We start from the raw sequence: 17,115 nt of genomic DNA, 5'->3' as shown, positions 1-17,115 counted from the left end.
AGAAATAGACTGCAGTATTAGAAATAGACTGCAGTATTAGAAATAGACTGCAGTATTAGGAATAGACTGCAGTATTAGAAATAGACTGCAGTATTAGGAATAGACTGCAGTATTAGAAATAGACTGCAGTATTAGAAATAGACTGCAGTATTAGGACAAGACTGCAGTATTAGGCTAAGACTGCAGTATTAGAACTACACTGCAGTATTAGGACTAGACTGCAGTATTAGAAATAGACTGCAGTATTAGGAATAGACTGCAGTATTAGGAATAGACTGCAGTATTAGAAATAGACTGCAGTATTAGAAATAGACTGCAGTATTAGGACAAGACTGCAGTATTAGGCTAAGACTGCAGTATTAGAACTACACTGCAGTATTAGGACTAGACTGCAGTATTTGGGCTAGTCTGCAGTATAAGGATTAGATTGCAGTATTGGGAATGTAGCTTGTGAGGAACAACAAGACTAAGGCTACGGAAGTCCAAATATTCCCAGAGTAAGGACTTGGCTGCAAGGCCGTGCCAATAATTCTAATGGAGGTTTTTGTGATTGAGTAGCCATAGCAACATCCCTTTTCATCTCCACTTCCATTATCTAAGTATATTCATCTCTTCAGGAAGATACCTAGTCGCTGATTTTCTACAGAAACACAATCTCTATTTTTTTTCAGAGAAACAGACAAAAAATCTCAATCGTTATTGATTTTTGGTGTTATCGATGCATCAACAAATAGTTTGGCCTAACACTCTGTCTTTATTTTTGCTTTCACATTATAAGATGTTGTTCTTGAGCTGCCTCGTCGTGTTTGTTCTGCTGTGTATAACCCAGTTACATTTCTGATACTTTTCCAAATAATAACTGACATTGTGCAAATGACTCCCTGCCTCAGAGATTGCTGGTATCTCATAACATGGAGTCATGCAGCTGAGGGAACTAGTAATTTGGCACTCAGTATGTGCGTCAGGAGATTTGCTGGGGGATAACTTCCTCGCTTGTTTAAGTATGCAAGATATTTGTAGTAAATCTGCTTTGAAGTGTTGTGACGCTCAAGCTAGAGTTTAGCATCTCTCTCTCGCTCTCCTCTCTCTCACTCTTCCTCTCTCACTCTTCCTCTCCCTTTTCCTCTTCATCTTCCTGACAGTCTTTCTATTCTGCATCCTCTCCATAACTCTCTGTCTCAGAGCCCAATTCTTTCTTTATCTCCCTCGCTCGCTCTCTGTCTTTTCCTCTCTCTCTCTTTTCCTTTCCCTTTCTCTTTCTCTCTGTCTCTCTTCCTCTCTTCCTCTTTCTCTCTCTCTCACTATTTTCCTCTCTCTCTCCCCCCCCTCTCTCTCTCTCTCCCTCTCTCTCTCTCCCTCTTTCTCTCTCTCTCTTTCTCTCTCTCCCTCCCTCTCCCTCTCCCTCCCTCCCTCCCTCCCTCCCTCCCCCCCTCCCTCTCTCTCTCTCTCTCTCTCTCTCTCTCTCTCTCTCTCCCTCTCTCTCTCTCTCCCTCTTTCTCTATCTCTCTTCCTCTCTCCCTCTCTCTGTCAGCATTCTTTGCCTCTTCTATAATCTTCCTCAGTGAGATAATATGACAGAGTTGCTTTCTGCTCTGCATTCAATATGTTTACATTTCCATACTACATACTAGGCACGTAGCCTAGCGGTTAGAGTGTGGGGCCAAATACCTGAGCTGACAAAGTGAAAAATCTGTCTGTGCCCATTAGCAAGGTACGTAGCCCTAATTTGCTCCAGGGGTGCCGTACTACTATGGCTGCCCTGTAAAACAACTCATTTCACTGCACCTATCTTTTTATGTGCTACCCCTTACCATTGTTCACACACAATCAGACCAGTGCTTTTTAACTGTAGTTTAAATATGGATCTGAATGAATAAGGCATATACCTGTAAGTCAGAACTTGCTGTGTGAACTAGAATTGACACTCCCGGATGTGGGTTGACTTTGCCCTTCTACTGTAGTTATGAAAGTGACAAGTTGAGGTACATGCTTGGCCTTGTTATACAAACTGCTCAGTTGAAGGAGCACTCAGAGCACTTTATAGTGCATTTAGATGGTGATGGAGACGAGATGTCACATGTTAGCTGGTGAACTCTTAATGTTTTTCAAGTTAGCAATTCTTTCCTAGTTGCTAGGTTAGTACATGGTGGCACAAATGGAGTGGCATGATGGCACAAATGGACTGGTACCCAGGATAGATCAAAACAGTATGTAAAGCAGAAAGATAAAACATGTTTTTTTAACAAAAACAACATTGAGCGTAAAATGGGGGTCAGGAGGCTTTTTCTCACGGGGAAGAACTCTCCCCTTTTAGTCTTCCAGGACATAGGACACCAACACACCTAGAATTAACCCTGTGTTGTGCTGACTTTGTAATTACTGTATGTACGTGTATGCTGAGTGTGGTGTGTGTCTCACGCCTGCCCACTGATTTGGTGTGACACAGTCCCCGTCCCCATCTTCCTGTTCGTGCAGGGCTCAGGGCCAAGTGTCAACGCAGGAAGAAGCTGCACAGCATGCTTTTACATAACTACACTGAACTGAACTGTGAGAAGTGTTTAAACGTGTTAATGCCAGAGAGAGTGATATTGATGTAATGGTATGTATATATATTGTACATACTGTACGTATACTGCATATGTGTGGGGAAATTACAGTATATAAAACATTTACAAATGAATGCCTATGTAGCCTCACTGGTGGGCTATATATCAAGTAAAAACATTCACCCACATTTAGTTGAAATAATATGAAGATTGTATGTGTTGTTACTCATGAGTAACAGTAGAAGTTAGAAGCTAGTTATAGTCAGAGCCTTATAGCTGTAGGTATTACAGTAATACAGCTCTGGTTATAACCACCAGGGTACTGTACTAGTGACTTGACCTGTGTGTGTTTGTGTGTTTGTGTGTGTTATTGTTTGTCTCCCTCTTTCTGCCTCCCTCCCCTGCTCCCTCTCTCTCCCCATCTCTCTCTCTCTCTCTCTCTCCCCCTCTCTTTCTCTCTCTCTCCCTCTCTCACTCTCTCTCTCGCTCTCTCACTCTCTCTCTCGCTCTCTCTCTCTCTCTCTCTCTCTCTCTCTCTCTCTCTCTCTCTCTCTCTCTCTGTCTCCCTCCCTCCCTCTCTCCTTCTCTCCCTCCCTCCCTCCCTCCCTCCCTCTCTCTCTCTCTCTCTCTCTCTCTCTCTTTCCCCCCCTCCAGCCCTGTACTGCAGCACCCCAGACTCGCCTCTGCAGGGGTCCATCAGTAGCCAGACGGGTGGTCACCTCAACAGCCTAGTCCGCTGGGCCTGTGACCGGGGCTACCGCCTCATAGGGAACAGTACGGCCGTGTGCAGGAGGAACCCCTACGGATACTTTGACTGGGACTCCACCGTACCTGCCTGCCAAGGTGAGATCTTGGCCCATATTGACAAAGCGTCTCAGACTAGGAGTGCTGATCTAGGATTAGTTTTGCCTTTTAAGATCATAATGAATAAGATTAGATGGACAGGAGAGACCTGATCCTAGATTCTACATGTTACAATATTACAATTTTCTAGGAATCCTGTTGTATGTACTGAGTGTATCAAATGGATTTAAATTTCTATAATAATTACTAACATTTATCTACCCCAACTTAGCTTTTTCTTCATGAAATGTAGACATTTCTCCATCAATGTCTTTAAAATCGTCACCAACTGAAGTTTACTCACGTCAGTCTCAACTCTCATTCTGGAAAAGCTATTTTCAGAAGCTTTTTACCTTTTACAAGCCGGGTTTTAACAGGAAAACCCAGCTTTCTAAAGCGCCACTCAGTGATTTAATATGATTTGATGCATGCCACCTTACTGTCAGGCGCCACAGGCTGGAGTGACACTAACGTGCAGTGACACATAATATGACTACATAAACTTCAGAAGTGTGTCAGAGTACTTCACCCTAAAATGAGACAACCGGGAGTCATTGTTCACCATCATCTAAGAGCACTGGTCCAGGAAATTAGATAATGAGGGTCTTACGATGTTCATATTCGGAAAATCTCAGCAGGACTTTCTTCATCTTGATATGTCCTCATATGGACACCATGTGGTCTTGATGACAATGTTTTTACACTGACAAGAAGTGAAAATGTCTGATAATGGATCTACTGTATATCAAAATATAGCAATTGTATTTAGTAATTGCTATTGTATGTAAGATTTTTGCAATGTAAGACAATTATCCATTGTGTGCATATTATGCATCGTGACAGATGGTAACCTTCGGGTGCATTCCAAATAGCACCATGTTCCCTGTATACTGCACTACTTTTGACCAACGCCCTATTGCCTTGGTTTAAAAATAGTGCACTATAAAGGCTAAGGAATAGGCTACTATTTGAGAGGCAGCCTACGTCTTATTCCAAACTGATTGGATAGAAAGAAACAGAGAGGAAATATAAGGATGCTAAAATCTTAGATTTAAAAAGGATTTCATGTTTTTTGGCTGTAGGATTAAGACTTGCCAGAAAATACAGAATAGTTTCACACTTTCCTGAGCTGAGAACACACACACACACACACACACACACACACACACACACACACACACACACACACACACACACACAGCATATATATAATCCTCTCTTTGTGCTCAGTTTACTCTTGAACTTAATAGTGATATTTAACATCTCCAGCTTTTCCCACTACAATAGACCGATTGTCATAGCAGGAGGAAACACCCACCACATTCAGAATGACTCCCTACATTTTCCAGGAGTCACTCCTTCAGAATGACTCCCTACATTTTCCAGGAGTCACTCCTTCAGAATGACTCCCTACATTTTCCAGGAGTCACTCCTTCAGAATGACTCCCTACATTTTCCAGGAGTCACTCCTTCAGAATGACTCCCTACATTTTCCAGGAGTCACTCCTTCAGAATGACTCCCTACATTTTCCAGGAGTCACTCCTTCAGAATGACTCCCTACATTTTCCAGGAGTCACTACTTCAGAATGACTCCTGAAAAAAAGTTAACACTCACACTACAAAGCCAATCTTGATTTGGTGCTGGCAGTCACCGCCCAAAACTCAACACTGTAGAACAACTAAAATAACTCCTGCACACACAATTCCACCTCTGCTTGACAGGGACTTGTGTGAAGAGGTGGAATTATTATTTGAGTTGTTCTACCTTGGTTTGTATGTTTGCTCACGCCAGTATCTTGGTTTTGGTTTCTTTATCTCGGTCACTGTATGTGTTTTTCTCTCTCTCTCTCTCTCTGTGCGAAAGACTACATTCTGTGAGAATCTTTTTGTAAATCAGATGAAATAAGGTAGCTATTTAAAGATTGAGTGGGCACTACCTTGTCAGTACATCGTCAGTGTGAATTGAGTGAGCAGTGTGTTATTGTGTGGAAGTTGTCTCAATGCGTCAATGCTCATCGCCCTCTGTGTGTTAGAAGAATGAATCGGACTATTTGTCATTATGTGGTTTCTGTATGTTAGAGTCAATGTTCCTCACAGTACTGTCTGTCTGTCTGTCTGTCTGTCTGTCTGTCTGTCTGTCTGTCTGTCTGTCTGTCTGTCTGTCTGTCTGTCTGTCTGTCTGTCTGTCTGTCTGTCTGTCTGTCTGTCTGTCTGTCTGTCTGTCTGTCTGTCTGTCTGTCTGTCTGTCGTGGTACAGTCAGTGGGTCTTTGAGTGAGTAGTGTGAAAGGTCAATATGTATGAATAGTGTTAATGTTTGTCTTGTCATCAGCAGATCTTTGTGTGTGTTGAAACGGTGTGTGTTTACCTCTTTGTTGTTGTGTACTGTTGGTAGGTGTTTATGTGAGATTGAGTGTGTTATTTGAGTGCTCTGTATGTGTGAGTTGGAGTGTATCTCTGTGTGTGAGACTAATCTGAGTGTGTAGTGTGTGTATTACACTGATTATGTAGTGAGTATGTAGTGTATCTCTGTGTGTGAGACTGATTTGATTGCGTAACATGATAACCCTGCGTCTCACCCCCTGGGTTTTATAAGCGCTGACGCTCCTCTCTTCCTCTCCTCCTCTCCCCTCCTTCTCCCCTGGTCCTCCCCCCACCCCCTCCCGGCAGCGGTGTCCTGCGGGGTGCCCAAGGCGCCGGTGAACGGAGGAGTGCTGACGGTGGACTACTCGGTGGGCACGCGCGTGACCTACTTCTGCAATGACGGCTACCGCCTGTCCTCCAAAGAGCTGACCAGCGCCGTCTGCCAGCCGGATGGCACCTGGAGCAACCACAACAAGATCCCCCGTTGCTCAGGTGGGAGGCTAGTGGGGGAGCATGTACGAGGGTGTGGGTGCCCTATGCCCAGGCAGGTACCGTTAGGCTAGGTGGCAAGTCCAACAGCGGAGACAGGGGAAGCAGGGGAAGAGAGTGTGCGTGTGTGTGTGTGTGCGTGTGTGTGTGCGTGTGCGTGTGGGTGTGCGTGGGCTTTCACCTCACAGCTCCTCAGGAGGGCAATTACATCCCTCTTAAAATCAGTTCCCCCCTCAAAGGCAATCCCTCACTTATTTATGAATGGAGTAGTCAGTATTTTGTTATTGCCCATTAAAATGCCTGTTAAACGTGCCTGGCTGCCTCACAAAGCAGCGTAAATGGAGGTCAACAGATTACAGAGAGAAGAAAACCTTTTAATATTCCATCCTCTTCACCTCAATAATATAGTGCTGTGTGAGAACAGATTTTCAGCTGAATTATCTTGATATCTTCTGACTTTAAGTCTGCTAAAATACTCAACTGTTTTTTGCTTTTATTTATGTGTTAACTATTCTTGTGTGTGTGTGTGTGTGTGCGTGTGTATGTGTTTCTGTGTAACAGTGGTGGTGTGTCCAAGCATCGGCTCCTTCTCTCTGGAGCACGGGAGGTGGAGGATCGTGAATGGCTCCCACTATGAGTACAGGACCAAGATTATCTTCAGCTGTGACCCGGGCTACTACCGTCTAGGCCCTGCCCACATCCAGTGTACGGCCAATGGCATATGGAGTTGGAGGAACGAAAGGCCTCACTGCCAGAGTGAGTATAGGGTGGCCATTTTCTTTTTTCCAATCTGGGACTTTTTACACCATTTCCATGTCAGAAGCATATTGTGTTTAGGTTGTGTTTTAGGCTGTTACAATGTGCCTTAGCCGTATTGTATGTTTATGTAATGATTATCATTTTGACAGGCATTTTTCATGAGTAGCAGGTATGCCTGGAGTGTGGATGTAGGAGTAGCAGGTATGCCTGGAGTGTAGATGTAGGAGTAGCAGGTATGCCTGGTGTGTGGATGTAGGAGTATCAGGTATGCCTGGAGTGTGGATGTAGGAGTAGCAGGTATGCCTGGAGTGTGGATGTAGGAGTAGCAGGTATGCCTGGAGTGTGGATGTAGGAGTAGCAGGTATGCCTGGAGTGTGGATGTAGGAGTAGCAGGTATGCCTGGAGTGTGGATGTAGGAGTAGCAGGTATGCCTGGAGTGTGGATGTAGGAGTAGCAGGTATGCCTGGAGTGTGGATGTAGGAGTAGCAGGTATGCCTGGAGTGTGGTTGTAGGAGTAGCATGTATGCCTGGAGAGTGGATGTAGTAGTAGCAGGTACTGTATGCCTGGAATGTGGATGTAGGAGTATCAGGTATGACTGGAGTGTGGATGTTGGTGGGAATAATGAATAGACCACATTGATTCTTCTGGTTTAAAAAAAAAAACACCTCTAACCTCCCTTTACCTTCCCCTCCTCCTCTTCTCTCCACTCCTCCTCTCTCCCCTCATTTCCTCCCATCTTGAGGATCCCCCCAAAAATAATATGACTCCCCTTCGGAGCTTGTGAATTCAAATAGACTTTATCACAAAAGTAGCAAAGCCGAGCAGGCCCATGGACCGACTGAACTTTCCAGTCTCAGTACTCTGCTTTTATACAGTTTTACCCTTACATAACATAGTCACTCCACTTTATGTTAATTATTAATACCCTTTAGCCGTGGCCACCCTTATCTTGTTGCCTTGCTTAGTTTCCATTCTTTTATTGGCTCAGACATTAGGGCATAGACTCTATTGGTGCCGTGACATTGCAATGACACAAAAATAAACAGACACTCACACTCCTACTGCAGGTGTATGTCTGATGGTGCCTATAACTGATTAACTAATGTTCCTGTTCAAAGGTATTCACAAGTTCAGGCCGATGTTGTCTATGTATGATTAACCCATGTGTATGTCCAGTAGCTTTCACAAGATCAGATATGGCCCAGACCAGTCAAGTCTGTGTTGGTCTAGCTTGCCACATCCACATGGATTCTGCTCAGATATGGCCCAGACCAGTCAAGTCTGTGTTGGTCTAGCTTGCCACATCCACATGGATTCTGCTCAGATATGGCCCAGACCAGTCAAGTCTGTGTTGGTCTAGCTTGCCACATCCACATGGATTCTGCTCAGATATGGCCCAGACCAGTCAAGTATGTGTTGGTCTAGCTTGCCACATCCACATGGATTCTGTTTACGTTCTATTTTTACATGTCTAATGGTTAACTCGATGTTGATCCAGCTTTGTACATTCACATGGGTTCAGCCTTCATTCTGCTTACATATGTCTAATAATTAGCCCCATATTGATTCTGTTACACTACTTCTGGGAAAACAGTATAGATACTGGAAAATCACCAAAGCACTGTAAATTCTCCTACAATATTTCTCAGGTGTTTGTTAATAACATTGGTCTGTCAGCTGGCTGATATCGTTCAGGTGTTTGTTAATACCATTGGTCTGTCAGCTGGCTGATATCGTTCAGGTGTTTGTTAATACCATTGATCTGTCAGCTGGCTGATATGTCTCAGCTGTTTAATGCCATTGGTCTGTCAGCTGGCTGATATGTCTCAGCTGTTGAATGCCATTGGTCTGTCAGCTGGCTGATATGTCTCAGGTGTTTAATGCCATTGGTCTGTCAGCTAGCTGATGATGCCTTTGTTATTGTCTGTGCCACAGTCATTTCCTGCGGGGACCTCCCTGGCCCGCCCAATGGGAAGAAGATTGGTACCCAGATGACCTTTGGGGCGACTGCCATCTTCATGTGCGACGCAGGGTTCATGCTGGTGGGCTCGACTGTGAGAGAATGCCTCTCCTCTGGACTGTGGAGTGGACAGGAGACCCGCTGCTTGGGTAAAACGACCAATTAATTCCCAACATTTCTGTTGTCTGTCTGTGTTTGTGTGAAACAACCAAGACAACATTCTCCAGACGCTGTATTGCCTGTGAAATGTAGGCTATCTTTTGCCCTAAGAATGTTTTTGTTGGTGTGGAGTTATTTTGGTCTTCACCCTCTAATGAACATATGTTTATTGTGGTAAATAGCTTGACTGTCTAACTTTTCTGTGTGCTGATGCCAAGTCTGTGGAAGCAAGGAGAAGTGTCTATTTTGGGCTTCTTTATTTTCTCTAGAACACGTCTGTGTACTGCAAATACTGTATTTCTGCGATATGTGTGATTAAATGAAAATCTCTATCCTGTCTGTCTGTCTGTCTGTCTGTCTGTCTGTCTGTCTGTCTGTCTGTCTGTCTGTCTGTCTGTCTGTCTGTCTCTGTCTGTCTGTCTGTCTGTCTGTCTGTCTGTCTGTCTCTGTCTGTCTCTGTCTGTCTCTGTCTGTCTCTGTCTGTGTCTGTCTGTGTCTGTCTGTGTCTGTCTCTGTCTGTCTCTGTCTGTCTGTCTGTCTGTCTGTCTGTCTGTCTGTCTGTCTGTCTGTCTGTCTGTCTGTCTGTCTGTCTGTCTGTCTGTCTGTCTGTCTGTCTGTCTGTCTGTCTCCAGAACATGACTATTCAGTACAGTACAATACTTCTCTCAACAACACAAACATTTCAATTTAAGGGCGTTATTGGCATGGGAAACATATGTTAACATTGCCAATGTAAGTGAAGTAGATAAAACAAAACTGAAATAAACAATAAAAATAAACAGTAAATATTACACTCACAGAGGTTCCAAATGTCATATTATGTCTATATACAGTGTTGTAACGATGTGCTAATAGTTCAAGTACAAAGGGAAAATATATTTTAAAATTATCGGTTGTATTTACAATGTTCTTCACTTGTTGCCCTTATCTTGTGACAACAGGTCACAAATCTTGCTGCTGTGATGTCCCACTGGTATTTCACCCAGTAGATATGAGTTTATCAAAATGTGGTTTGTTTTTTAATTATTTGTGGATCTGTGCAATCTGAGGGAAATATGTGCTTCTAATATGGTCAAACATTTGGCAGGAGGTTAGGAAGTGCATCTCAATTCCCACCTAATTTTGTGGGCAGTGAGCACATAGCCTGTCTTCTCTTGAGAGCCAGGTCTGCCTACTGAGACCTTTATCAATAGCAAGGTTATGCTCACTGAGTCTGTACATAATCAAAGCTTTCCTTAAGTTTGGGTCAGTCACAGTGGTCAGGTATTCTGCCACTGTGTACTCTCTGTTTAGGGCCAGATAGCATTCTACCGTAGTTTGCTCTGCTTTTTGTTAATTACTTGACACATTGGAAATAAGTTTATTTTTGTTTTCTCATGATTTGGTTGGGTCTAATTGTGCTGCTGTCCTGGGGCTCTGTGGGGTCTGTTAGTGTTTGTGACAGAGCTCCAGGACCAGCTTGCTTACGGGACTCTTCTCCAGGTTCATCTCTCTGTAGGTGATGGCTTTGTTATGGAAGGTTTGGGAATCGCTTCCTTTTAGGTGGTTGTAGAATTGAACTGCTCTTTTCTGGATTTTGATCATTAGCGGGTATCGGCCTAATTCTGCTCTGCATGCATTATTTGGTGTTTTACGTTGTACACAGGGGATATGTTTGCAGAATTCTGCATGCAGACTCGCAATCTGGTGTTTGTCCCATTTTGTGAATTCTTGATTGGTGAGCGGACCCCAGACCTCACAACCATAAAAGGCAATGGGTTCTATAACTGATTCAAGTATTTTTAGCCAGATCCTAATTGGTATGTTGAATTTTATGTCTCAGATTATTCACAGCTTTGTGGAAGTTACCTGTGGCGCTGATGTTTAGGCCGAGGTATGTATAGTTTTTGAGTGCTCTAGGGCAACAGTGTCAAGGTGGAATTTGTATTTGTGGTCCTGGCAACTGGTCCTTTTTTGGAACACCATTATTTTTGTATTACTGAGATTTACTGTCAGGGCCCAGGTCTGACAGAATCTGCTGCAGAAGATCTACTGTAGGTGCTGCTGTTGGCTCTCCTTGGTGGTTGGGGATAGAAGCACCAGATCATCAACAAACAATAGACATTTGACTTCAGATTCTAGTAGGGTGAGGCCGGGTGCTGCAGATTGTTCTAGTGCCCTCGCCATTTTGTTTATATATATGTTGAAGAGGATGAGGCTTCAGTGCAGCCCTGTGGAAAGAAATGTTTGTTTTTTGCCTCTCTCCGAGAGTAGTTTTTTCCTCTCTCTAGCTGCTATGTGTCTGTTTCAGTGAAAACACCATCTCTCTCTACCCCCTTCTACGTCTCCCCCTCTCCCTTTTCCTCTCTCTTAACTTTTTCCCTTTGTGTTTCTCTCCAGCGGGCCACTGTGGTATTCCAGAGACCATAGTGAACGGTCAGGTAATTGGGGAGAACTTTGGCTACAGGGAGACGGTGGTGTACCAGTGCATCCCAGGCTTCCGCCTCATCGGCTCCTCGGTGCGGATCTGCCTGCAGGACCACAACTGGTCTGGACAGCTGCCTTCCTGCGTGTGTGAGTGTCCTTCTCTCGCTCTCTGTTTTTCTCTCTTTGTTTATCTCTTTATGTCTATTTGTTTACCTGTATGTATTTCACACTTTATATCTCTCTTCATCTCTCAAGTTCTCTCACTTTTGTCACACACCAACCTCCTCTCAAGTGCTTTGAAGAACTGCCTCAGAATATCTCCAGTCTCAGTACCCATCCCACCTTTCAATACTTTTTTTTAAAATCAGTTTTCCAATTAAGTCTTATACGTAGTTGATTACTGAAGTCTGGATCACTTTTGTGTGGTTAATGAGTTGACGAATAATACTGTTTTAGAGTGGTAAGGGAAATAGAGAGTTGAAGTTGAGTGTGGACCTGAGTCACTACACTGACGATTCGAGTGCCCCTTCTGAGAGCTCCCTCAGGTCGCAAAGATCCCTGGCATTTAAAGCGTTCTCATCGTTCTCTGGACTCAGACAGAAGGACACTTCTCTGTCTTCCCAGGCATTTTTAATTAAAGGTCCAATGTAGCTGTTTTCATCTCAACATCACATCATTTCTGGGTAACAATTAAGTACCTTACTGTGATTGTTTTCAATTAAAATGGTCAAAAATAAACAAAAATAGCTTATTAGCAAAGAACAATTTCTCAAACAAGAATTGTACTAGGACTGTCTGGGAATGTGGGGAGGGGAAACTGAAAGCTGTCTGTTATTGTCAGAGAGATTTTATACTCTCTTTCTTATTGGTCTATTAACTAATTTACCACCTGGTGATTTAAACATGTTTTATTTAACCTTTATTTAACCAGGAAAAGCCCATTGAGACCCAGAGTCTCTTTTTCAAGGTAGACCTGGCCAAGAAGGCAGCAACAATCAATACATGACATAATTAAAAAACATACAACAATACAACACAACAACATGATCCAGCCTAAAAAAAGCATTTTACACTCCTCCGTAACAGAGTATCCCATCAATATTTTACATTCATTCAGTGGCACTAACACAACGAAGCATGGATTGTAGACTATTCCATGCGTCTGGTGCACAAGAAGAGAAGGTAGTCTTGCCTAATACTGTGAATGTCCTGGGTACTTTAAGTAGCAGCCACCTAGCAAACCGGGTATGGAGACCAGACTACAGAGGTAAAGAGGGAGTTGACCCAAAAGGGCTTTGTAGATAAACACATACAAATGTATCTTTCTGCGCATATAAAGTGAGGTCCAACCTACCATTTGGTACAATGTGCAATGGTGGGTGAGTGACTTGGCATTTGTAATAAAGCTCAAGGATGCATGATAAACAAAGTCCGGTCTCTGTAAGACGGAGGAGGCTGCATGCATATACAACAAGTCACCATAATCAATTACAGGGAGAAAAGTTGCCTGTACAAGCTTCTTTCTAGCCATAAGCGGGAAGCAAGCCTTATTACGAAAATAAAACCCAAAAACTCATTTAGAGTTCCATGGTCAACCTGATTATGCCTCTCACCTATGACTCTCATCAACAAAGACAGTTATTTATTTTGTTGTGTTTTATAGCTAATCAACACCGAATGATGTAGATTTCATAAAAGATATTTGTCATATAGGGTTGGTGGATGAACCGCATGTCATAGTTACAGTATATACCAATATATTAAACCATATAGTTTTTAAAAGTAATATTATTATTATTTATTTTTTTACTTTTACCTCTTTTTCTCCCCAATTTCATGATATCGAATTGGTAGTTAGAGTCTTGTCCCATCGCTGCAACTCCTCTACGGACTCGGGAGAGGCGAAGGTCGAGAGCCATGCATCTTCTGAAACACGACCCTGCCACACTGCTTGCTTAACCCTGAAGCCAGCCGCACCAATGTGTCGGAGGAAACACTGTACAACTGGCGACCTAGGTCAGGTTGCAGGCGCCCGGCCCACCACAAGGAGTTGCTAGAGCGCGATGAGAAAAGGAAATCCCGGCCGGCCAAACCTTCCCCTAACCAAGACGGCGCTGGGCTAATTGTGTGCCGCCTCATGGGTCTCCCGGTCACGGCCGGCTGTGACACAGCCTGGGAGCTTTAAAAACAATATGTTTCTATATTCTGTTATCAAGCCATATTGTCAAAAACAATATGTTTCCTATAGGCTGTAAGCAAACCGTGTATGGTCCGATAACATTGGCTCTCTCTCTCTCGTGCTCTCTCTCCGGCAGTAACCGTGGTGATGATGAACAGTGTTTTTAAGAAGACAATATGCTGCGTAAAGCTAGCAGCACTTTAAACAGAAATAGCTACTGGAGACATAAGAGTGTCAGGGCCATTTTCCTACTGAAATGGTAGTGGCCTTACCTCCTCAACTGGCTATCACAAAGACTAGGCCTCTGGCTCACTGATGAACCATGCATCTAGGCCAACACGTCTTCATGGAAAATATGATAATATTCATTCCCTTGGGTGGGTTGTGTGTGTGTGTGTGTGTGTGTGTGTGTGTGTGTGTGTGTGTGTGTGTGTGTGTGTGTGTGTGTGTGTGTGTGTGTGTGTGTGTGTGTGTGTGTGTGTGTGTGTGTGTGTGTGTGTGTGTGTGTGTGTGTGTGTGTGTGTGTGTGTGTGTGTGTGTGTGTGCGCGCGCGCGCTTCAGCATGCACATAATATCTGTAGATGTGAGGTTGAGCTCAGTTATTTTAACGTGCAATGATGAGGTTTTAAATTCCGGTTATAGACGGTGTTCAAATGAAGGGGAAATTGCTTCTGTGCAAAGAGAAACAAATTACATTTCTAATTATGCAAATGTACTGCGGTTGTTTTCCGCGAGAGAGAGGTGAGAAGGAGACAGAAGTGTACAATCACTTTTTACAGACACTGAGACCTCCTCAGGTTATCCTCATAGGCGTTGTGGTCCATGGGCTAGCCCATCTTTAGCCCATTGGGCTGGTCTGAATTGTTTTTTTATTTTTTGCGAAGAATGATCATTATTTGGCTGATAATTTAATGTGTTAGAAATGCCGGGCTGACATCTGGTCCCTGTCAGTCCGTGAGAGAATCTTCTAGACCTCAGTGCAGACAGAGACAGATGTGGATCTCACCTTATTTCCTGCTGCTTACATTTGAACGTCTATGACATACACGAGACAGAGACGTTATAGCCTACTTATCGTGTGATGCCTACAATGTTAAAACAGTGAAAATATTAACGCATAAACATTTATTTTCACTGACAAATCACATCAATACAGTACAACATCGTTAATCCGGGTTCATAAAAAAACATGTATTGTCTGCAGCAGCGTAGAGAAGGCATGTCTGGGGTGGAATGAAGCTCAGTAGTTAACTGTACAAGGCTGGGCTGTGAGTTCAGACGGAGGTGACTGTACTCTGCCAGGCTGGCTGACAGAGGAAAGACCGGAACAGATTACTGTTCTCTGGTCCCCAAAATAGTGGAGAGAAGGTGGAATTAATCTGCAGTGTCTACTAACTGCCTGTGTGCTCCTACACACGTCAAAATGTGCCTTGAGTAAGCACAGTGGGACTGGGGGTTTTCACGATGTCGCACACAGATTGACACACAGACGCCACACAGTGCTGTTACACACACACTTTAAATATCAGCAGCTTACTAGGGCAGACACACTTGGAGTTAGGGCCTTCACACTCCAACACTCACACACTGACTTCCAGACCAACACGCGATCACTCACCCATAGACTCAGCCGGGTAACACACTGACTTCCAGACCAACATGCTATCACTCACCCATAGACTCAGCCCCCTAACAAGTTCCCAGGCTTACTCTCTGGGCTTTAGACTCCCCCCCACTCTCTCTCTCTCTCTCCCTCTCCCTCTCTCTCTATCTATTTCTCTCTCTCTCTCTCTCTCTCTCTCTCTCTCTCTCTCTCTCCCAATTCAATTTCAATTTAAGGGCCTTATTGGCATGGGAAACATATGTTAACATTGCCAAAGCAAGTGAAGTTGATAATAAACAAAAGTGAAATAAACAATTAAAAGTAAACATTACACTCACAGAAGTTCCAAAAGAATAAAGACATTTCAAATGTCATATTATGTCTATATACAGTGTTGTAAAGTTGTGAAAACAGTTCAAGTTCAAAATGGAAAATAAATAAACATAAATATGGGTTGTATTTACAATGGTGTTTACATTGGGACAAGACTGCAACTACCAATTGGATACCACGAAATTGGGGAGAAAAAGGAAGTGCAGCTCCGTTTCCAACCACTTTTTGTAGCCTGTCTTCTCTTGAGAGCCAGGTCTGACTACGGCGGCCTTTCTCAATAGCAAGGCTATGTTTACTGAGTCTGTACATAGTCTAAGCTTTCCTTAAGTCAGTCACAGTGGTCAGGTATTCTGCCACTGTGTACTCTCTGTTTAGGGCCAAATAACATTCTAGTTTGCTCAGTTTTTTTGTATTTTTTTTTCAATGTGTCAAGTAATTATATTTTGTTTTTTCATGATTTAGTTGGGTCTAATTGTGTTGCTGCTCTGTGGGGCCTGTTTGTGTTTGTGAACAGAGCTCCAGGACCAGCTTGCTTAGGGGACTCTTCTCCAGGTTTATCTCTCTGTAGGTGTCGACTTTGTTATAGAAGGTTTGGGAATCGCTTCCTTTTAGGTGGTTGTAGAATTTAACTGCTTTTTTCTGGATTCTGATAATTAGCGGGTATCGGCCTAATTCTGCTTTGCATGCATTATTTGGTATTTTACGATGTACACGGGGGATATGTTTGCAGAATTCTGCATGCAGAGTCTCAATCTGGTGTTTGTCCCATTTTGTGAATTCTTGATTGGTGAGCGGACCCCAGACCTCACAACCATAAATGGCAATGGGTTCTATAGCAGATTCAACTATTTTTAGCCAGATCCTAATTGGTATGTTGAATTTTATGTTCCTTTTGATGGCATAGAATTCCCTTCTTGCCTTGTGTCTCAGCTCATTCACAGCTTTGTGGAAGTTACCTGTGGCGCTGATGTTTAGGCCGAGGTATGTATAGTTTTTGAGTGCTCTAGGGCAACGGTGTCTAGATGAAATTTGTATTTGTGGTCCTGGCGACTGGATCTTTTTTGGAACACCATTATTTTTGTATTACTGAGATTTACTGTCAGGGCCCAGGTCTGACAGAATCTGCTGCAGATTGTTCTAGTGCCCTCGCCAATTCATTGATACATACAGTTGAAATCGGAAGTTTACATACACCTTAGCCAAATAAATTTAAACTCCGTTTTCACAATTCCTGACATTTAATCCTAGTAAAAAATTCCCTTGCGACAACTTTGGAAGTATGCTTGGGGTCATTGTCCATTTGGAAGACCCATTTGCGACCAAGCTTTAACTTCCTGACTGATGTCTTGAGATGTTGCTTCAATATATCTACATCATTTTCTTACCTCATGAAGTAATCTATTTTGTGAAGTGCACCAGTCCCTCCTGCAGCAAAGCACCCCCACAACATGATGCTGCCATCCCCGTGCTTCAC

The 17,115-nt window shown here is 43.4% G+C and overlaps 1 protein-coding gene across 2 annotated transcripts in view; it reads left to right on the top strand.

Annotated features, from left to right (window-relative positions):
* Positions 1-17,115, top strand: part of LOC110489401 (CUB and sushi domain-containing protein 3) — a 650,169-nt gene that overhangs the window by 548,298 nt on the left and 84,756 nt on the right. For both annotated transcript variants that reach the window (XM_036971421.1, XM_036971422.1), the window contains exons 49-53: positions 3,201-3,389; positions 6,059-6,244; positions 6,803-6,997; positions 8,937-9,110; positions 11,500-11,673. In XM_036971421.1, the coding sequence (XP_036827316.1) occupies positions 3,201-3,389; positions 6,059-6,244; positions 6,803-6,997; positions 8,937-9,110; positions 11,500-11,673 (918 nt within the window). The remainder of the gene's footprint in view (positions 1-3,200; positions 3,390-6,058; positions 6,245-6,802; positions 6,998-8,936; positions 9,111-11,499; positions 11,674-17,115) is intronic.

Source organism: Oncorhynchus mykiss, chromosome 32 (genome assembly GCF_013265735.2).
Source record: "Oncorhynchus mykiss isolate Arlee chromosome 32, USDA_OmykA_1.1, whole genome shotgun sequence".
In the NCBI taxonomy this organism is placed as follows: Eukaryota; Metazoa; Chordata; class Actinopteri; order Salmoniformes; family Salmonidae; genus Oncorhynchus; species Oncorhynchus mykiss.
Note: the sequence above shows the minus strand (reverse complement) of the source record. Positions and strands in the feature narration are given on the sequence as shown.